Source organism: Mobula birostris, chromosome 1 (genome assembly GCF_030028105.1).
Source record: "Mobula birostris isolate sMobBir1 chromosome 1, sMobBir1.hap1, whole genome shotgun sequence".
Lineage (NCBI taxonomy): Eukaryota > Metazoa > Chordata > Chondrichthyes > Myliobatiformes > Myliobatidae > Mobula > Mobula birostris.
This window is the reverse complement of record NC_092370.1, coordinates 80,371,477-80,394,265: the sequence shown is the minus strand read 5'-3', so window position 1 is coordinate 80,394,265 and position 22,789 is coordinate 80,371,477. Positions and strand designations below refer to the sequence as shown.

Genomic DNA, 22,789 nt, shown 5'->3' with positions numbered 1-22,789 from the left:
TGAACCTGGTGGCGTTTGTAAACTCTGCCTAACAGGAGAGAGGAGAAGAGAGAATGTCTGCAGTCTTTGCTAGGATTTCCAGAGCCAAGGGTCTTCATGCTGAAAATTCAGTTGAGTGGCCTCCTTCATGGAATCCAGAACCCTTCACTGCGCATCATCCAAGTATCCTGGAAGAAAGTTCAGGCAGGAAACACCTTCACAGCAAACGCAGTTTGGATCCAACACTACAGCCATGGCAGAAACACGTGGATGGCCCTGAACAGTGAAAAGGACTGGTCACAGCTGACGTGGCCACTTGTTGCAAAGACAGCACCTTAAACCTTCACGCATTGCCACTATAGGAACTGTGAGGCTCATAATAACATCTTGCCCCTGAGTGCAAGTTTCAGTCTGACAGATCGGAATTATATAGAACATTGAACAAACAGGCTCTCCGGCCCATTATGTTATGCTGATCTTTTAACCTATTCTCAGACCAATTTAACCCTTACCTCTCAATAACCCTCCAATAGTTTTTATCTATATGGTCTCCCAATGTATCTGTCTCTGACAGCAGTGACTCTTCTCATCCTCCTTCTCTCCAGAGAGAAAAGCCCTGGCTTGCTCAACCTATCCTCATATGAGATGCTCTCTAATCCAGGCAACTTCCTGGTAAACCCCTCTGCACCCTCTCTAAAGCTTCCACATCCTTCCTATAACAAGGTGACCAGAACTGTACACAATAATCCAAGTGTTGTCTAATTTTATAGAGCTGCAACATTACATCACGGCTCTTGAACTCAGTGCCCTGACGAATGAAGGTCAATACACTGTACACCTTCATAACCACCCTATCAAGTGGTACAGCAACTTTGTGGACTTGAACCCCAAGGTCCCTCTGTTCCTCCACATGGCAAAGAATCCTGCAGTATGACTTTCCAAAGCATCACTTCACACTTCTGCCCTCCGGCAAGGTGTTGGGCAAGTTAGGGGATATTTTCTGCAGCTGAAGTCATTCTTAAAATAAGTCGGATTCATAAAAATTCATCCTATTGCACTGTAGGTTTAACTAGTATTGTTAGTGTATATCACATATCTAATTTTCAGTCATTTTCAGAATGCCTTCAGAGACAACTTGCAACAGTATCATCAGAGAGATTCCAGTCAGTTAAATATATTGTCAGACACACAGTATTTGAGGCTCTTTCAACTGTCTACTACAGAATTCAAGGGATAATGTGGTATTTTGAAGGAAATTACAAGGTTTGCATTGATTAGTTTTTGATATACCCACTAAAGTTACTGAGCGTACCACCGACTGGCAAACCACAAAATGCATTCATAAGAATTTAGTCAAGCTACTAACAAGTTTAAAGGTTTATAAACAAATATTTCTAGAAAATCATCTGTATTATGTTTAAAATACATTTATAGCTTTAGGTTAATAATGACAATTCAAGATTTTAGATCCTGTTATTTTTCTCTATTATATCGTACAAATCCATTGATTATAATTTAGCAAACATGAAAGCACAGACATCACTGACTAGTAGTGTTTTGAAAGACAAGAGTTGAATGTTAACAAACTAATTTTATTTGACAATTACGCTGGACTTGTTCATAAAATTGATCACTCCATTTTACCTCTTGTAAATATTCCAAGAGAATTGACTTAATCACCATGACATGAGGCCTCTGTCGGTCAGGGTCAACCAGGGATGTTGTGTCCTAGCTATCTAGATATGCAAGCCAGAGTAGTAGAATGTGGAGAGAGAGCAAGCTGTTGCCCATGTAGCAATTTAGATTGTGCAGTAAAGCACAATTTCAGACAAAATTAATTCTATGTAATCCATAGTAACACACAAAATGCTGGAGGAACTCAGCAGGTCAGGCAGCATCTATGGAGGGCAATAATCAATTGACATTTTGGGCTGATACCCGATGAAGGGTCTTGGCCCAAAATGTCAACTGTTTACTCCCCCTCCATGGATGCTACCTGACCTGCTGAGTTCCTCAAGCATTTTGTGTGTTAATTCAGTATAAATTTTTTGAACCTTTCCAACAAACAAGTAACTAGTAATTCCCAGAGGAATTCCCCATAATTAGCAATTTAGTTACTCTTAGTTCCCAGACAATATCTCCTCTCCTTTCACTGGATTATTAATGAGGTAAAATTAAAATCTGTAATTCTATCCACTCACGAGTCACAATGGAAGTGGGAAACTAATAACTGGGTGCAGTTGTACTGAGCAGCTGTTCTGAGCAGAACAACTGCTGTTGAGCCCTTCAAAAAAAAGATAAATTCCAAATTTAAATACACATACACCAAGGGGCTGAGAGCTATTGGTTTGTTATTGTCACATGTGAGGTACAATTCACTGTTTGGACAATCCAAACGCTGGCCCAGATAGGCCAGGTGTCGAGTCAGGCGAGGTTGGATTGCTCTGGGCACCAAGCTAACTTGGAGGGGTCGAGAACAGCACCTACCGCAGTGATATCTGGGTCCAGAGCAATTCAGTGCGGCGGAGCCTGGGCTCTAATGTGAGGTACCATTTGCTGGTCAGACAATTTAAACGCCAGCCCAGATAGTCTCAGGGTTCCTCACTCTGTGAAGCTAAGGCTGTGAGACTGCCCCCAGCTGCTGTGCTTCATGTCTGCGAACTTTGCGGCGATTTGCCCTGCTAATATGATGAACTAAATACTGAGGCTTTGGGCCTACTCTGGGATTTGGATCAAAGAACTCAATTTGGTTCAGAATGCTGTCGTTGTTGCTCGCTTCTATTGTTTGCAAGAATTGTTCTTTTCTCTCTCTTTCTCTATGTGCACATTGGAGGTTGGTCTTTATTTTTTTTTAATTGGGTTATTTTGTGTTCCTTGCTTTGCAACTGCCTGTAATCGAACAAATTTCAAGGTTGTATAATTTATGCATTCTTTGATAATAAATGTATTTGACTCTTCGACTGTACCAAGACACACTCTGCAGTTTCTTTGCAGTCATAAGCAGAGCAATTGCATGCCAAGCTATTATGCATCCGGACAGAATGCTTTCTATGGCATCGATAAAATTTGCTAAGAGTTAACAGGGACATATCACATTTCTTTAGCCTCCTGAGGAAGTAGAGCCATTGCTGAGCTTTCTTGACCATGGTATCAATGTGGTTGGACCAAGACAGACGACTGGTGATGTTCACACTTAGGAACTGGAAGCTCTTGACCCTATTAACCTCAACACTATTGATGTAGACAGGAGCATGTGCACTGCCCCACTTCCTGATGTCAAAGAACAGCTCTTTTGTTTGACATCATTTCACAAAGCTCTTTACCTCCTTCCTGTACTCGAACTCACCCTTATTGCTGGCAGCTCAGGTTCTCTCTGCTGTTACAGCCCACAATGAAGCTCAATGCCAGAGCAGGGTCTAGCTGGGATTACATTAGCAAAAGAGCACTCAGACCCTGTGTCAGGTCGGACCTGGAGATCTGAAATCACATTGATGTCACTGTTGATTCTAGGCCCTTGGATGATGAGGTAAACACAAGGGTAAGTTGTTTTAGATACTTGGAGACATTTGGGGGGTGACTGATAAGTTTGTGGCCTAAGGTAGAAAGAGTCAATTTTAGAAAACCTAGCACATTTACTTTTCAACATAGTCTCCTCGCACACTTAGTTCAGCGGTTGTGGAGCACACGGGTCCCTTCTTTGCAGAAGTGGTCCACAGCAGGGGTGATTGATAAGTTCGTGGCCTAAGGTAGAGGAGATGAGTTATACAGCTCTTGTTACATGCACACACAGTTCAGTTCTTTGAGTGAAAATGCAGAAAGTTTGAAGTTTCTCCTCATCTTCTTCTACCTTAGGCCACAAACTTATCAATCACCCCTGCTATGGACTACTTCTGGAGGTCCAAGATGCCGACTTCTACAAAGAAGGGATCCGTATGCTCCACAACTGCTGGACTAAGTGTGAAAATGTAGGAAAGATAAATGTGCTAGTTTTCTAAAATTGACTCCTCCTGCCTTAGGCCACAAACTTATCAATCACCCCCCCGTAGGAGATTGTACACGCTGGAATCTGGTACAATGCACAATCTGCTGGACAAACTCTGCGGTCGAGTAACAGCTGAGCAGGGAAGGGAACGGTCAACAATTCAGGTCAAAACCCTGCTTCCAGACTGGGAGTGGAGTCCATAGACCATAAGATGTAGGAGCAAACAGGCGATTCAGCCCATCAAGTCTGCTCTGACATTCGATCACAACTGCAAAGTTGGGTGAGACAAGAATTAGAGCACATAGGTTTAGGGTGAAACGCAAAATATTTATGGAGAAGCTGAGTGGTACTTCTTCAATCAGAAGGCCGCACAGCTGAGGAGCAAGCTGCCGGTGGAAGTGGTGGAAGCACATTCAATGTCAGCATTAAGTTTGGATAGGTACATGGATGGGTGATGTATGGCGGGCTGTGGTCTGGGTGCAGGTAGATGGAACTAGGCAGGTACAGACTAAATGGACCAAAGGATTTGTTTCTGTGCTCTAAGATTATGATTGGGTATTATGATGGATGGGCAGATGAAATATTAACCTCCACAGATGCTGCTTGACCACGAAGTTCTTCCAACAGTTTGTATTTGTATTTAATTACTATTTTTTTTTAGGAAAAGTAAAATTATAGTATCCTTTTCTGATATTTCCTAAATGTGGGAGACATTGAATCTTACAGGGTGTTTTGGAATGGGGTCGGGTTTCACTGACGTAGAAGAGGCTGCACTGGGAACTCCAGGTATTGGACTCCCCTACATCTGTGAGACCTGATGTAGATTGGGGGGGCTGCTGTGACAACAACCTTTGCTCTGTCCACAACAGGCAGGATTTCCTGGCAGCCATTTCAATTCCACTCCTCATTCCAACTTGTCTGTCCATGGCCTCCTCTACTGCCACAGTGAAGCTACTCTTAGGATGGAGCAGTAACACCTCGTATTCTGTCAGGGTTCCCTCTAGCTTGATGGCATGAACATAAATTTCTCTTAACATCCAGTAATTTCTCCCCATTACCCCCTCTCTTTTTCCATTCCAGCAACCCCTTACCTCTTCTCACTTGCCAATCACCCCCCTTTGGTGCTCCTTCTCTTTCCGTGATGATCCACTGTCCTCTTCTATCAGATTCCTCCTCCTTCAGGCCTTTACCTTTTCCACCTATCACCTCCTAGCTTTACACTTTATCCTTGCTACCCAGCCATTTTCCCCCTCATCTGGCCTCACCTATCAACTGCCAGCTTGTATGCCTTCCTCTCAGCTACCTCCATATTCTGGCTTCTTCCCCCTTCTTTTCCAGTCCTGATGAAGGGTTTTGGCCCTAAATGTCGATTGTTTAATCGCCTTCATTGATGCTGCCTGACCTGCTGAGTTCCTCCAGCACTTTGTGTATGTTGCTCTGGATCACTGTTCCCTCTAAACTGTGCAGGTGAGTAGCCACTCAGTAACTCGAAGTGCTCCTGTGCATGTAGGCTTTGTTGCTGAGCAGATGGAATTTTCTTTTATATGATATTAATATAGTTTTGAAATTATGATGATTGTGAAATACCCTGTAATTAATTACCTGATAATGAATACATAAATTTTCTAAATAATGATTGTACCACACTTACACTTCAAAACATTTTAGAAAATTTACATTGGTCAGTGTTTCAAATTATAACACCGTTACAAATTGTAACAATAAACACAGAATGGAAGTTGGTAGCTTGTTGTTAATAATCCATTGTCAAAGCATTTTACTTTTACCATTGTGCTTCTCAGTTGTTTTGACTGTCTGACGTTGTTTACTTGTGTTGTGAGTTGTGCTTTGTGTTTGCTTGATGTGCATATTACAAAAAGAACATTTAAAGTGTGGTGCAGTATTCAGGCAGTGTAAAAAAAATTTCTGCTCAGATCAATGGTTGGTCTGCATAGCTGTAAAATACTCTGGATTTCCAGCATCTGCAGAATCTTTTGTGTCTGACAACCCTAATTAATGCAGGTTAGCACCACTGTGACCACTTGGGCACTAAAATGGATGATTTTTGTTCTAATTGCATTTCTTTCTTGTTAAGATTGTTTAACGTGCTTAATTTATGTTTTTCTCATGAATGCTGCTTATGATGCTATGTGCCTGTGATACTGCCAAAAGTAAGTTTTTCCATTGCATCTGTCTATAAATACTTGTGTATATGATAATAAACTCTACTATAGGTGTAGGATTTACCATTGGTTTGTTATGAAACTACCGGGAGAGTGGGGTAAAGAGGGCTGTTAGACCAGGGTAACCATGTGGATAAGCTGTAAACAAGAACACGAGATTCTGCAGATGCTAGAAATTTACATCACATGCAAATTGCTGGAGCAATTTAACAAGTCAGGCATCATCTTTGGAGAGGAATAAACAGTTGACGCTTTGTGTTGAGACGCTTTATCTGCAAACAAGATTACCTAGTCACTGGGTGAGTATGCAGCAGTTTGAGGAGAACATGGACAAAAGAATGTAGCATATGTGAAATGCAGAACAGAGAGACATCAGCCACAGAGAGAGAAGAGGAAAAAATGAGGCAATATTACAGATGGATGACTGATACCAACTGAGAAATAAAGTTACCCGAAGATATTTTCAAAGATGTTGCCGGGGCTGGAGAACCTGAGTTACAAGGAAAAATTGAGTAGGTTAGAACTGTATTCCTTAGAATGTAGAAGATTGTGAGGAGATTTGATAGAGGTATACAAAATTATGTAGATAGGTATAGATAGGGTAAATACAAGCAGGCTTTTTCCATCAAGGTTGGGTGGAGCTACAACCAGGGGTCATGGGTTAAGGGTGAATGGTGAGAAGTTTAAGGGGAAACTTCTTTGCTCGGAGGGTCATGAGTATGTGGAATGAGTTACCAGCATAAGTGGTGCATGCAAGCTTGATTTCAACATTTAGATGTTTGAATAGGTACCTGGATAGTAGGGGTATGGAGGGCTTATGGTCCTGGTGCAGGTCTCAATGGGAGTAAGCAGTTTAAATGGTTTCAGCATGGACTAGGTGAGCCAAAGGGCCTGCTTCTGTGCTGTACTTCTCTATGACTCTATAAAGAACTCCATACCAAATCCAGAAGAATGCAGTGTGCCCAGGTGGAAAATGAGGTGCTGTTCCTCTGGTTTGTATTGGGCCTCACTGCAACAGTTCAGGTCAAAGACTGATACATCAGAGTGGGAGGAGGTTGAAAAGCAAAATGGTAGCATCATCAAGCTTAAGGTCCCCTCTGTGGACTAAACGTCTGCAAAGTGATCACCAAACTAGATTTGCAGGGGGAGGGGAACCAGAGTGTTAGAGCAGATAGTGAGGTGGAGGAGGATAAAGGTCATGCGAGAACTGCAAGTATAGTGCATGGAGTAAAGCCAGATCTAACATATAGAGACACTTTGAGGAAAGAGAAGCAGAATAAAGGGTGTAAAAGTAGTAAGGTAGAAGGGTTAAAGGACATGTACTTCAATGCAAGAAGCATCAGGAACAAAGGTGATGAACTGAGAGCTTGGATACATAATGGAATTATGATGTAGTGGCCATTACAGAGACTTGGCTGGCACCAGGGCAGGAATGGATTCTCAATATTCCTGGATTTCAGTGTTTTAAAAAGGATGGGGGGGGGAGGGGAGGAGGGGTCGAATTACTGGTCAGGGATACCATTACAGCTACAGAAAGGTGTGTAATGTAGCAGGATCCTCTTTTGAGTCAGTATGAGTAGAAGTCAGGAACAGGAATGGAGCAGTTACTCTATTGGGAGTATTCTATAGGCCCCCTGGTAGCAGCAGAGATACAGAGGAGCAGATTGGGAGGCAGTTTTTGGTAAGGTGCAAAAAATAACACGGTTGTTATAATGGGTGACTTTAACTTCCCTAATATTGATTGGCACCTGATTAGTTCCAATGGTTTAGACGGAGCAGAGTTTGTTAAGTGTGTCCAGGATGGATTCCTGTCACAATATGTTGACAGGTCGACTAGGGGGCATGCCATACTAGATCAAGTAAATTGAGGCTATAATGCTAGAACTTGTGGGTACGAATTGGGATGATGTTTTTGCAGGGAAATGTACTATGGACATGTGGTCGATGTTTAGGGATTTCTTGCAGGATGTTAGGGATAAATTTGTCCCGGTGAGAAAGATAAAGAATGGTAGGGTGAAAGAACCATGGGTGACAAGTGAGCTGGAAAATCTAGTCAGGTGGAAGGCGGCAGCATACATGAGGTTTAGGAAGCAAGGATCAGATGGGTCTGTTGAGGAATATAGAGTAACAAGAAAGGAGCTTAAGAAGGGGCTGAGGAGAGCAAGAAGGGGACATGACAAGGCCTTGGCGAGTAGGGTAAAGGAAAACCCCAAGGCATTCTTCAATTATGTGAAGAACAAAATGAAGACAGGAGTGAAGGTAGGACCAATTAGAGATAAAGGTGGGAAGATGCGCCTGGAGGCTGTGGAAGTGAGCGAGGTCCTCAATGAATACTTCTCTTCGGTATTCACCAATGAGAGGGAACTTGATGAAGGTGAGGACAATGTGAGTGAGGTTGATGTTCTGGAGCATGTTGATATTAAGAGAGAGGAGATGTTGGAGTTGTTAAAATACATTAGGATGGATAAGTCCCCGGGGCCTGATGGAATATTCCCCAGGCTGCTCCACGAGGCAAGGGAAGAGATTGCTGAGCCTCTGGCCAGGATCTTCATGTCCTCGTTGTCCATGGGAATGGTACAGGAGGATTGGAGGGAGGCGAATGTTGTCCCCTTGTTCAAAAAAGGTAGTAGGGATAGTCTGGGTAATTATAGACCAATGAGCCTTACGTCTGTGGTGGGAAAGCTGTTGGAAAAGATTCTTAGAGACAGGATCTATGGGCATTTAGAGAATCATGGTCTGATCAGGGACTTTGTGAAGGGCAGATCATGTCTAACAAGCCTGATAGAATTCTTTGAGGTGGTGACCAGGAATATAGCTGAGGGTAGTGCAGTGGATGTGATCTATATGGATTTTAGTAAGGCATTTGACAAGGTTCCACACGGTAGGCTTATTCAGAAAGTTAGAAGGCATGGGATCCAGGGAAGTTTGGCCAGGTGGATTCAGAATTGGCTTGCCTGCAGAAGGCAGAGGGTGGTGGTGGAGGGAGTACATTCAGATTGGAGGATTGTGACTAGTGGTGTCCCACAAGGATCTGTTCTGGGACCTCTACTTTTCGTGATTTTTTATTAACGACCTGGATGTGGGGGTAGAAGGGTGGGTTGGCAAGTTTGCAGATGACACAAAGGTTGGTGGTGTTGTAGATAGTGTAGAGGATTGTTGAAGATTGCAGAGAGATATTGAGAGGATGCAGAAGTGGGCTGAGAAGTGGCAGATGGAGTTCAACATGGAGAAGTGTGTGGTGGTACATTCTGGAAGGGAAAACTCCAAGACGGAGTGCAAAGTAAATAGCATGATACTTGGTAGTGTGGAGGAGCAGAGGGATCGGGGGGGTACATGTCCACAGATCCCTGAAAGTTGCCTCACAGGTAGATAGGGTAATTAAGAAAGCTTATGGGGTGTTAGCTTTCATAAGTCGAGGGATAGAGTTTAAGAGTCACGGGGTAATGATGCAACTCTATAAAACTCTGGTTAGACCACACTTGGAGTACTGTGTCCAGTTCTGGTCGCCTCACTATAGGAAGGATGTGGAAGCATTGGAAAGGGTACAGAGGAGATTTACCAGGATGCTGCCTGGTTTAGAGAGTATGCATTATGATCAGAGATTAAGGGAGCTGGGGCTTTACACTTTGGAGAGAAGGAGAATGAGAATGAGAGGAGACATGATAGAGGTATACAAGATATTAAGAGGAATAGATAGAGTGGACAGCCAGCACCTCTTCCCCAGGGCACCACTGCTTAATACAAGAGGACATGGCTTTAAGGTAAGGGGTGGGAAGTTCAAGGGGATATTAGAGGAAAGTTTTTTACTCAGAGAATGATTGGTGCGTGGAATGCACTGCCTGAGTCAGTGGTGGAGGCAGATACACTAGTGAAATTCAAGAGACTGCTAGACAGGTATATGGAGGGATTTAAGGTGGGGGTTATAGGGGAGGTAGGGTTTAAGGGTTGGCACAACATTGTGGGCTGAAGGGCCTGTACTGTACTGTTCTATGTTCAGACTGTGTTTGATCTTCTGAGTGTAGAGGAGACCACATTGTGAACAAGAAATGCAATAAACTAGATTGGAATTGCAAGTAGATTGCTGCTTCAGCTTTTGTCCCTGGATGGTGTGAAAATAGTACAAGATTTCTACTACCTGTGGTTGTAAGGGAAAGTGCTGGGTGGAAGGAAGGAAGAATGGACCAGGGAGTCATGTAAGGGACTATCCCTGTGAAATTCTGAGAGGGGAGGAGAGGATAAGGCGTGTCTGCTGGGGGTGGAAAAAAAATCACTGAAGGTGACAGAAACTACAGAGAGCAGTCTGTTGAATGCAGAGGTTGGTGGGGTGGAAGGTGGGGACTGAAAACTCTATTGTTTTGCTCTTATTCCTTCCATCTGCCCCACCTCTTTCCAGACCAGTTTCTCAGGTTTGTGTTGGGCCTCACTGCAACAATGCAGATCACAGACTGATAAGTCATAATGGGAACTGCCATTCACTGCCACCAACCTTGCCCTGCTTGTTTCTGCCTCCTACCCAAGATCGACAAACCTTACTTCCTCATAGGCCCATTATTTCTGCCTGCATCTGCCCCCCTGAAAATGTGCCTGCATACCTCAACCCTGTTTTATTCCCCTTGGGTTAAGTCCCTTCCTACCTATAGTCACACTTCACATGCTCTCAGTCTTCTCAAATAACTTTCTTTCTTTCCTTGGCCTGATCGCCTTACTTTCTCATTGATGTCCAGTTACTATCCAATTCTATTCTCCCCATCGAGGCCTAAAGCTCCCCGTTTCTTTCTTGACAACAGACCAGATCAATCCCCCTCCACCACCTCCACTTTCTGTCTGGTAGAATGATTTCTCTTTTAGCTTCTTCCACTTTCTCCAAACCCAAAGGTGTAGCTATAGGCCCCCCGTGTGGGCGACAGTTACGCTGCCTTTTTGTTGGCTAGGTCCAAGTCCATGATCCAAGCTAATATTCCCCAACTCTTTCTCTGCTACACTGACAATTGCATTGGTGCTGCTTCATGCACCCATGTTGAGCTCAATTTTGTCTCCAATTTCCACCCAGCCTGGTCCATTTCTGACACCCCTCTCCCCTTTCTCTATCTGTCTACCAATACCTTTTATAAACCCACTGACACCCACAGCTATCTTGACTGCACCTCTTCCAGTCTCCTGTAAAAATGCTTTCCTTCATCACTGATGCTACCCTCACCCCAAACTCCTCCATTTCCCAAACATCTGCCCTCACCCCATATACCTGCCATTAACAGGGATAGAGTTCCTCTTGTCCTTGCTTACCAACTCATGAGCCACTACATCCAGAACATTATTGTCTGCAACATCTGCCATCTTCAATGGGACCCTACCACCAAACACATCTTTACCTCCTCCTTCCAACACTATTCTCTGCTTTCCACAGGGATTGCCTCCATGATTCCCTTGTCCATTTATCCCTCCCCACTAATCTTCTTCCCGTCACTTACCCCTGCAAGTGGCAGAAATGCTACACCTACCCATTCACCACCTTCTTCACCTACATTCAGTGCCCAAAACATTCCTTCCAGGTGAGGCAACACTTCACCTGCAAATCTATGGGGGTCATCATCTGTATCCAGTACTCCCATTACCTCTTCTACATTGATGAGACTAGATACAGATTGGGGCTATGTTGAGCGCCTTTGCTTCATTCGTAAAAAGCAAGATTTCCCAGTGGCCAATCATTTTAATTCCAAACCCAATCGATGCATGACCTCCACTTTTGCCACAATGAGGTCAATATGTCAAGTCAGAGAAGCAACACTTCATATTTCATCTGTGTAGCCTCCAACCTGATGGTATAAACATTGATTTCTCTAACCTGGTATTTTTCCTCTCTTTTCCTTTTCTTCAATTCTCCACTCTGGCTCCCTTCTTACCTCCTCTCTTCTCCTTACCCACCTACCATCTCCCACTGGTGCCCTTCCTTTTCTTTCTCTAATGGTCCACTCTCCTCTCCTATCAGATTCCTTGTTCTCTAGCCCTTTCCCCTTTCTACCCATCACATTCATACTTCATCTGCCCCTCCTCCAACCACCAGGCTTCACCTATCTGTACTCCTTCCCTTTCCCTCCCCACCTTTTCTGGATTCTATCTCCTTCCTTTCCAGTCCCGATGAATGGTCTTGGTTTCAAACGTCAACTGTATATTCATTACAATAGATGCTGCCTGACCTGAGTTCCTCCAGCATTTTGTGTGTTGTTCTGAATTTCCAGCATCTGCAGGATATCTTGTGTCCAGACCATTTTACCTCCTTTTGGCCCCTTTCTAAGTGTGACTGTGGGGGGAAAAAATTACATACAATACATACATTCATTTGCTAAATTTATTTCAACAAATCAACTTAGAAATTCATTGCATTTTAACAAACTTTAGAACATGTAAACATACTTGCTATGTTTTTGAAACAGGTATAAATACATTTGTTTAACTTTAGTAATCAAGGTAATTACAAAAGCACAACAAATACCACGTCATAACCAATTAAGGCAGGTTATCGGGAGCATAATGACCATTATTTAAACTTTGCAAAATCTTTGCTGTCCTGGGTCAAACTCATTTACAGGTTTGACACAGATTAGTGGACAAAGTACCATTAGTATCAGCTCATTAAACTTCGGCCCCATTTACTTCCACTGTGTAGTTTAAACATTTCACATCCATTTAAAAAAAAAAATAATCATGGCTTGGTATGATCAGGTTAACTCAAGGAGGTGATGGAACATACAATGGTCCTTTATCAAGAGAATGTATGGCTGGTAAAGTTATTAAAGAATGCATGTGGCTTTGCATGCACTAGTTACTTCTAACAATACTTGCCAGCACTGCAAAGTAGACTGGAGATTTATCTGTGTGGTTATGGTTTAGATTCTAACCAGACTACAAATTTAATAATTGGTGGTTTTCTTTAGTATTTGTGCTTCAACTCTATTTTCAAACCTTGCATTTCAAGTAATTCCATTTGTCCACATGCAATTTAATTTTATCCTGTGCACCCATCCCTTCTTTCTGGCCTGCCAAGGTGTGTGGAAACACTGGCAATGAGACCTGTGACCAACACCAGACGCTCTGCTGTCAGTGATCAGTACTCAGTTAGAATGTGCAGTTTGACAAAACCTGGTGACTACTGAGAGGTGTTGACATGCATGCATCTTGGGTGGGGGATGCTAAGTGCAGTATTAATCCAAAATCCAGGTTGTGCAGACCCACTTTAATCATTGGTGGGATGCCATCACAAGATTATTTTATGGAGAAATGTGTCTATGGATATTTTGTTGTGCCTTTTCAGGAGTTAATTGGCACAAAACGTCACATGCATCTGGTAAATTTTATCCCATATCCACCCTCCCCACTGTTTTGAATCAACCTTTAATTGCAATTTTCCTTTAACATTTTTCTTTCTAAACTACAGGTTAAGGCAGTAAAATGTCACTCCTGATATAAATTGAAATTCTGTCCACAAATATTAAAGCTATCTAAATATTTACTTCCCTTTTCCTTCCTGCTTGTCACTCAACCCAGTACAGATTGAACACCATGCAATCTACGTTTAACTGCATTTTGTTAAAGCGATATTTTTGCTGCGGCTCATAGTCCCTCCCAAAGTCAACAGTGGTTTCCATTCTTTTGAAAACAAACCCACATTTGGGAGGTGGGTAGAGAAACATAAAATGCAGTGTTATTCTAGAAACTAGTCCTTGTACAGCCTGGACTCAATTTTAAAGTCAGGCTCGCACTGAAGGTTTCTTGTGTGGAGCTAATGGTCACATGTGATTTGGTTCTGCACTTACTTCAGAAATGCTTTAAAAATCACACATTTCCTAGTGTCAAACATAGACCCAGCATTAGTGGCTGTAGACAGCATCAGTGTTTCACTTGAAGTTTCTCACATTGTATCAAATCAAGTTGCTCATGCGCTTTGCAACAGCCTTTTTTAATAAAAATTACAGTCAAATTTTCTATAAAATTCTGTACATTTTCACAAATTATTGCATAAACAGATTTCTTCAAGATCATTTTGCATAACAACTGACCACTGAATACAAAATAAAAAGCTCATGTTTCCCTTCTTGCCCTCTTCTTCTTCTTTATCTGCTTCGGTGATTCCCAACTTCCTTCAGATTTTGCTGAAATGAGATAAAGAAATGTGTGTTTATTTTCAGTATCTGGGCCCTGCCAGAAAGGGCCACATTTAGTGCCTTAGAGAAGGTGGTGGTGAGCTCCCTTTTTGTCTTACTGATCAAGATGTTCTTATAGTACTGTTGGGGCAGGACTTTCAGGACTTGGATGCAGTTGCGATGGTGTGCAGCTTGTAGGGGCTTTGCAGGGTAGGTGTTCCCACACACCTGCTGTCCTTGTTATTGTGGCAATACAGACCATGGGTTCAAGAGGACAATTGAAAGATTCATTACAGTCAGACTAATAATGCTGGTATACCTCTGACCACAGAACAGCACAGTAGAGGCCCTTTGACCCATAATGTTGTGCCAACCTTTTAACCTACTCCAAGATCAATCTAACCCAACCCTCTCACATAGCCCTCCATTTTACTTTCATCCATGCACCATCTACCCACAACACTGTTTAAAAAAAACTACCCCCTCCCCACTTAATTTCCTTCCATCATCTTAAAATTACCCCTCTTGTATTAGCTATTTCCACCCTGGGAAAAATGCACTAGATGTTAATTTTATCTATGCCTCTTATCTTATACATCTCTATCAAGTCACTTCTCATCCTCCCGGAACTCAGCAGGCCAGGCAGCATCTATGAAGAGGAAAAAACAGATGATGTTTCTGTCCAGCCACTTCATCAGGACAGATGGAAGGGCCTCGGCCCAAAACATCAACTGTTTATTCTTCTTCATAGATGCTGCCTGACTTGATGAATTCCTCTAGCATTTTGTGCATGTTGCTCTGCATTTCCAGCATGTGCCAAATCTCATTTACCTCTCATCCTCCTTCGTTCTAAAAGGAAAAGTCCTAGTTCACTCAACCTACCCTCATTAGACAGCATTCTGTTAAACCTCCTCTACACATCTGTAAAGCTCCCACATCCTTTCTATAATGAGCCATGCACGGTCATGCACTTTGGTAGTAGAAATAAATGTGCTGACTATTTCTAACTGGTGAGAAAATCCAAAAATCTGAGATGCAAAGGGACTTGGGAGCCCTTGTGCAGAACACCCTGAAGGTTAACTTGCAGGTCAAATCGGTGGTGAGGAAGGCAAATGCAATATTAGCATTCATTTCAAGAGATGTAGAATACAAGAGCAAGGATGTGATGCTGAGGCTTTATAAGGCACTGGTGAGGCCTCCGCCCTGATAAGGATCCTGGCATTAATCCTGTACTTTGCTGAAAGTTCAACCTTCCAAAGTGAATCACTTCCACTTTTCCAGACTGACCTCCATCTGCCGCTTCTCAACCCAGCTCTGCAGCCTATCAATGTCCTGTTGTAACCTGTGACAACCTTCTACACTATCCACAACACCAACAATCTTCATGTCATCCTCATACTAACCCAACCTTCCACTTTTCATCCAAATAATTTATAAAAACCATGAAGAGCAGGGGTCCCAGAACAGATCTCTGCAGAACACCACTAGTCATGTACCTTCAATTTATTACTGAACAAGGAAGCCTGACTGACTGCATCTAATCTATTGCTTCTTAACTATATTTAATGAGGCCAATAAGGTTTGCATAGTTGGGGAATTGCGTTTTGGGGTAAAGGCTGGTATGTGGAGTTGACTCCACAGCCAGACCTGCCATTATCTTATTGAATGGTGAAACAGGCTCAATGGGGCAGATGACCTAATCCTTATTAATTTCATTTCTTTTATGTTCACCATGGCCTGCTACAGCAATTCCAAAGCATAGGAATGCAAGAGGCTGCAGAGTAGTGGATACAACTCAGTCCATCATGGAGTTAAGATGGCGCCAAGTGGCTGCCTCTTTGAGCTCATCTGTAGAAAACAGCGCAAATTCCTCTCTTTAAAATCTCTTTTCTTTTCAAGGTGGTTGAGATTCTATGAGGTCCTGATCTGCATGTGGAACTCAGACTGCAGATTTTGTTTTAAAACAATGGATGAGATCCCATTCCTGGAGCTCGTTGGCCAACCATTTTCCGACATTCTCCAGGTGCGGCTTGGAAGATGATGTCTCCAGGGTTCACGCTTGCGCGGCCCTGTGGATAACCAATTTCAGGCCAGTGATGCCAACTGAGGTGTCGCGGGAGATGGAACACCAGGAAGTTGCTGCGGCACATGTATGGAAAAATGACGTGGCAGAATGCAATATTGTAACAGTGGCTATCAGTCTCCCCTTTCACTGTGAAAATGGGGGATATCCCTGTCCCTTGTTAGTGTGAGGCATGTCAAACTGTCAGGTAAACAATATTTTTTGTGGACTGCAGATCATAGTCTCTCTTTGGGTGCTTGCTGGGTGGTGGGTGCTGACGCTTTTTGCTGAAACTGGCTGGGGAAGAAGGGAGGGAGGACGATGAATTGATGCTTTCTGCTGCTTGTGGGGTGGGAGGGAGGGAAGGAGGGCTTTGGGGTTCTAATGTTTTTCTGTCATTCATTCTTTTGGGGCTCTTCTGTTTTCTCCAGCTATTCAAATGAACCAAATTACTTCCTTCGAGTCAGTATGGAAATGTGACACAAACATGAACAATACTGGTTTTTTGGAATTCACACAGATTAACTTTATTGTCACTTGTACACTGAAATGGTGAAATGCATCATCTGTGTCAACAACCAACATAGACTGAGGATGTGCTGGAGGCAGCCTGCAAGTGTTGCAATGCTTACAGTGCCAAAATAGCATGCCCACAACTTACTAAGGCATCTTTGGAATGTGTGAGGAAACTGGAGCACCCGGTAGAAACTCGGTCACACAGTAAATCTACAAACTCCCTACAGAGAACAGTGGGAATTGAACCCAAGTGACTCATTACGCTAACTGCTATGCTACTGTGTCACCAGGTTTGGAACTGTCTAAGCAAGACTGAGCAAACCTTTAATAATTTGTTTTTGAATTTATGAATTTATAATCGCAAGCCATGAGTTCTGGACAGAGCAGGGATCAGTGCATCTGAACAATGATTTCCCATCTAGGTAAAGTTTTAAGTTGCTGGATAACCATCTTTATTCTTGCAGGAAGCACCAGGCAATGGAGGGAAATGGATGAACTGTATCTGCAGTTCAAGGGCCTTTGCTGACAGCAGTATACAGTCAGTGGCCACTATTAGTTACACCTGTACACTTGCTCATTAGTGCAAATATCTAATTAGTCAATCATGTAGCAGCAACTCAAAGCATGCAGACATGGTCAAGAGGTTCAGTTGTTCAGACCAAACATCAGATTGGGGGAAAAAATGTGATCAAAGTGACTTTGAGTGTGGAATGATTGTTGGTGCCTGTTGTGTGGTTTGAGCATCTCAAACTGATGTTCTGGGATTTTCATGCACAACAGTTTCTAGAGTTCAGAGAGAATGGTGCAAATTAATAAATAAAGTGAGCTGCATCTCTGTGGGTGAAAATGCCTGGCTAATGAGAGGTCAAAGGAATGTGGCCAGACTAGTTCAAGCTGATAGTAACTCAAATAACCATGCATTGTGGGTAGAAGAGCATTTCTGAACGCAAAATATGTTGAACCTTGAAGTGGATAAGCTACTGCAGCAGAAGACCACAAACATATACTCAACGGCCACTTCATTAAGTACAGGAAATGCCCAATAAAATGGTCACTGAGTGCATATTTTAATTCCCTGACAATTAAAAGCGAGACCACTCAGTCCCTATGCATCTCCACAGCAATCCCATCCCATACTCCTCAGGGTAATTTACAGTGCCCAACTTAATCTACCAACCAGTACAACTTTGAAACCACAGCACCCAGGAGAAATCCACAAATTCACAGGGAGAACATGCAAACTCCACACAGAAAGCACTGGAGGTGACAACTGAACCCAGGTTGCAGAAGCTTTGTTAGTTCTGCCAAATCCATATGCCGTGAGTTTTTTTAAAAAAAGTTAATTCATGGGATGTGGATGATGTTGATTAAGTGTTCATTGGTTTGATCTTAAAAGCATAACCTTCCAGAAGCTAAGGAAATTTGCCATGTCCCTGTTGATCCCCACCAACTTTTTATCAATGCACTATAGAAGACATCTGATTTAGTACGACAACTGCTCTGCATGTGACCTCAAGAAACTGCCGAGAGTTACAGACACAGCTCAGCACATCATGGAAACCAGCTTTCCCCTCAATGAACTCTGTCCACACTTCTCACTGCCTCAGTAAACAGCCAGCATAATCAAAGATCCCAGTCCGGACATTCTCTCTTCCCTTGCACATTGACAGAAGGTACAAAAGCCTGCAATCATGCACCAATAGGCTCAAGGGCACATTGTATCTCACTGTCAGAATACTATTGAACAGCCCCCTAGTACCATAAAATGGACCCTCGACCTCGACTCTATACCTTGCCATAGCCTGATACCTTACTGTCTAACCTGCACTGCAGTTCCTCTGTAACTTAACACTATTCTCTTAATTGCTTTTCTGTTTGTACTACCTTGAGGTGTGGAGGTTTGGAATGACATGTATGAATGGCATGCAAAACAAAGATTCCCCCCCCCCCCCCACTGTATCTCAGTACATATGACAATAATAAACCAATTACCAATTCATTGGGAGTCAACTACACTGCCATGTCTCTGCAGTCACAGACAAGGATTTGGTAAGGCAGTTTCTATACATGGGCGTAAACTGTTGATTTTTCGAGCAGAGATCCTTCATCAATCCCAATGAAGGGCCTCAGCCCCCAAGGATGGCTGTTTACTCCCCTCCGTAGATGCTGCCTGACTTACTGAGTTCCTCCAGCCTACAGCATGTTGCTCAAGGTTTCTAGCATCTGCAGAATCTCGTGTTTTTTTGCCAAAACAGTTGGCTTCTTAGCAACAAAATGAATACATTTCTGGATCTTTGGCCCAAGCCATCAGATTTACCTTCCAGACAAGATTTGGAAGGAGTTAATTTCTTAGCTCTCTGACTAAAAGGTTGCTGCAGCTCCCTCCATTTCCACCTTGACAAAGATCAGCCACAGAGGACAGTTAGAACACCAGCACTTTGTGGAGTATATAATCAGTACCAAAATATTCAGTTGCGTCAAATTAAACTGAAGCACCAACATTTAAAAGCTTGAAATTTCAAAGCTAGGGATAACATAGCTGTTGTGTTGCACCTCACATGATATATGTAAAAGAAAATGACATCTACAAATTGCAGCTTGATGGCAGTAAACTAAAAATACATTGAGGATAGACAGACCATCATAACTGCCTCAATAAGTTCATTAATTTTAGAAACTATTTCAGTCCCAAACCCAAAAATAGTTCAGAGTCAAAACAGCAATTCTCTCAATACAAAAAAAAAATGCATTCACAAAGGTGAACTTGTGTGGCTGATCTATAAATCAGTTCGTTACATGGGGCGAGGGAGTGTCATACCACTTGCTCTTAACATCCACTGGCATTACCACTGCCTAACCCCTCACCAACATCCCCGGAGTCACTTGTTGATCAGAAACTCAATTGGACCAGTCAAAAATGCTGTGATGTAATTCAGAGGCTAAATATCTTGCGGAGATTAGCTTGCCTCCTAACAACCCAAGGCTTTCCCTCCTCTACAAAACACAAAATAGGAACGTTATGGAATAAATGCTTGCCTGGAAACTCAACAACATCCAGGATAAATAGGTATTTTTAATCTACACCTCATCCATCATTCTCACCATTTACCTCCTGCACCACCAGCACACAGTCACCCTATCTACAAAAATGCACTGCACTCATAGCATCATCATCTACTAAAATGAAGAAGCTGTACCACAGAGGAGAGCTTGAGGTAATAGGACCATCATCAACTGCAAATTAACCTCCAGCTCACATACCATCCTCTGTTTGAATATATTGCCATTCTAAATACTAGAAATTCCTACATAACACTGTGGGAGTATCTTCAAGCTACAACTCACCACAAGCTTATCAACAATAGGAGATATTTTGAAACAACTATACAATACCTACATACTTGGCACTGTAATTTCTCCATTCAAGGGGAAACAATTGGAAAGAATTTAGGTACTGACCTTGTGAAGAAGGCTGGCTATTCTGTTTAGTAACAGAAGCGGAAGGTTCCGACTCAGATAGTATGTCTGGCACTTGGGAAGTGATATCCTGGGAAGAACTTTTCAAAATGATAGCTGGTTCTTGGCTGATTATGACTGGCAGTGCCTCTTCATCCTGTGGAGAAACAACACCTCATTGAAAAAGTTCAAGACATTTGAAAAAAGTTTAATTATTTATTTAGAGATACCAATTACATCCAAGTGACCAATTATTCTATGAACACATACATCTTTGCACTGTGGGAGGAAACAGGAGTGCCCAATGGAAACACGTGGTCATGGGGAGAATGTACAAATTCCTTAAGACAATGGCGGAACTGAACCGGGTCACAGGTGCTGTAATAGTGTTACGCTAACCACTACACTACCATGCTGCTCTTGGGAATGCTCAATATACACTAATAAAGACACACAACTGAAAAGCTACGCCACCTTGCAACAACAGGCCACTGCATTAAGCAGAGAAACATTCCAAGACACTTCATAAAAGTTGCTGGTGAATGCAGCAGGCCAGGCAGCATCTCTAGGAAGAGGTACAGTTGACGTTTCAGGCCAAGACCCTTCGTCAGGACTAACTGAAGGAAGAGTTAGTAAGAGATTTGAAAGTAGGAGGGGGAGGGGGAGATCCAAAATGATAGGAGAAGACAGGAGGGGGAGGGATGGAGCCAAGAGCTGGACAGGTGATTGGCAAAAGGGGATACGAGAGGATCATGGGACAGAAGGTCCGGGAAGAAAGATGGGGGGGGGGGGGAAAAGAGGACCCAGAGGATGGCCAAGGGGTATAGTCAGAGGGACAAAAAGGAGAGTGAGAGAAAGAATGTGTGTATAAAAATAAGTAACAGATGGGGTACGAGGGGGAGGTGGGGCATTAGCGGAAGTTAGAGAAGTTGATGTTCATGCCATCAGGTTGGAGGCTACCCAGACGGAATATAAGGTGTTGTTCCTCCAACCTGAGTGTGGTTTCATCTTTACAGTGGAGGAGGCCGTGGATAGACATGTCAGAATGGGAATGGGATGTGGAATTAAAATGTGTGGCCACTGGGAGATCCTGCTTTCTCTGGCGGACAGAGCGTAGATGTTCAGCAAAGCGGTCTCCCAGTCTGCATTGGGTCTCGCCAATATATAGAAGGCCACATTGGGAGCACCGGACGTAGTATATCACCCGAGCCGACTCACAGGTGAAGTGTTGCCTCACCTGGAAGGACTGTTTGGGGCCCTGAATGGTGGTAAGGGAGGAAGTGTAAAGGCATGTGTAGCACTTGTTCCGCTTACACGGATAAGTGCCAGGAGGGAGATCAGTGGGGAGGGATGGGGGGGGACGAATGGACAAGGGAGTTGTGTAGGGAGCGATCCCTGCGGAATGCGGGGGGGGGGGGGGGGAGATGTGCTTAGTGGTGGGATCCCGTTGGAGGTGGCGGAAGTTACGGAGAATAATATGTTGGACCCGGAGGCTGGTGGGGTGGTCGGTGAGGACCAGGGGAACCCTATTCCTAGTGGGGTGGCAGGAGGATGGAGTGAGAGCAGATGTACGTGAAATGGGGGAGATGCGTTTAAGAGCAGGGTTGATAGTGGAGGAAGGGAAGCCCCTTTCTTTAAAAAAGGAAGACATCTCCCTCATCCTAGAATGAAAAGCCTCATCCTGAGAGCAGATGCGGCGGAGACGGAGGAATTGTGAGAAGGGTATGTGTGTTGCTTGAATTTCCAGCATCTGCAGAATTCCTGTTGTTTGCCAAGACACTTCATAAAGGTTTAAAGAGAAACAGGTGCTGAGTTAACAAATGGTGGAAAGGGAATGCTCAAGCTTTAGATGTGGTGATAAAGTTGCAATTACAGGATACAGCTTAGGCAGCTAAAGAATTAGAAACCAGAAATGGAAAGGGGGGGTGGAGGGAATGTAGAAGGGTCCAAGCTTTGGGGAAAGCAGTGAAAGTTCTTCAGATGTATAAAGTGAGGAAAAGAATATTAAGACTTAAATTCTGAGAAAAATTTGTGAGCTGTGTGGTGGATGAGAAGGACACAGGGAATTCATTCAAAATGTAGATGGAGAATGGAGGCAGCACAATTTGGAAGTTACCATTATTGGAGGTTAGCTGGAATTGATGAGTCTCAGCCAGTTCACCCTGGAGCCCATCTCTCAGACCCTGGGATGCTCCAATGGTCAAGGTAGCACTACTGTGATTGCTGGCATGCGATGGACTTGTCATGTCATTACACAGTACCTACACTGTACAGGATGCATTCTGTGACCTATACTGTTTTCATTAAATTGTTGATTTCGTTAGCTAACCCTCCCCAAAATCCTTAATGGGAGGCATTCAATACCTCCACAGTGATGGGCTTTCTTCTGTCCTAAATTTCTACAGGCATCTCATATGACAGGATTGCTAGAACTTAACTCTACCTTTTCACTACAGCAAGCAATGTCTCCGAA

At 43.2% G+C, this 22,789-nt stretch overlaps 1 protein-coding gene across 1 annotated transcript in view; it reads right to left on the bottom strand.

Moving 5' to 3' along the window:
• Positions 1–12,486: 12,486 nt before the first annotated feature.
• mtdha (metadherin a) overlaps positions 12,487–22,789 on the bottom strand; it is a 79,567-nt gene continuing 69,264 nt past the window's right edge. Inside the window, exons 11-12 of the mRNA XM_072257941.1 lie at positions 20,320–20,473; positions 12,487–14,291 (exon numbers count right to left, since the gene is read on the bottom strand). Coding sequence (XP_072114042.1) covers positions 14,221–14,291; positions 20,320–20,473 — 225 coding nt within the window. The 3' untranslated portion in view covers positions 12,487–14,220. The remainder of the gene's footprint in view (positions 14,292–20,319; positions 20,474–22,789) is intronic.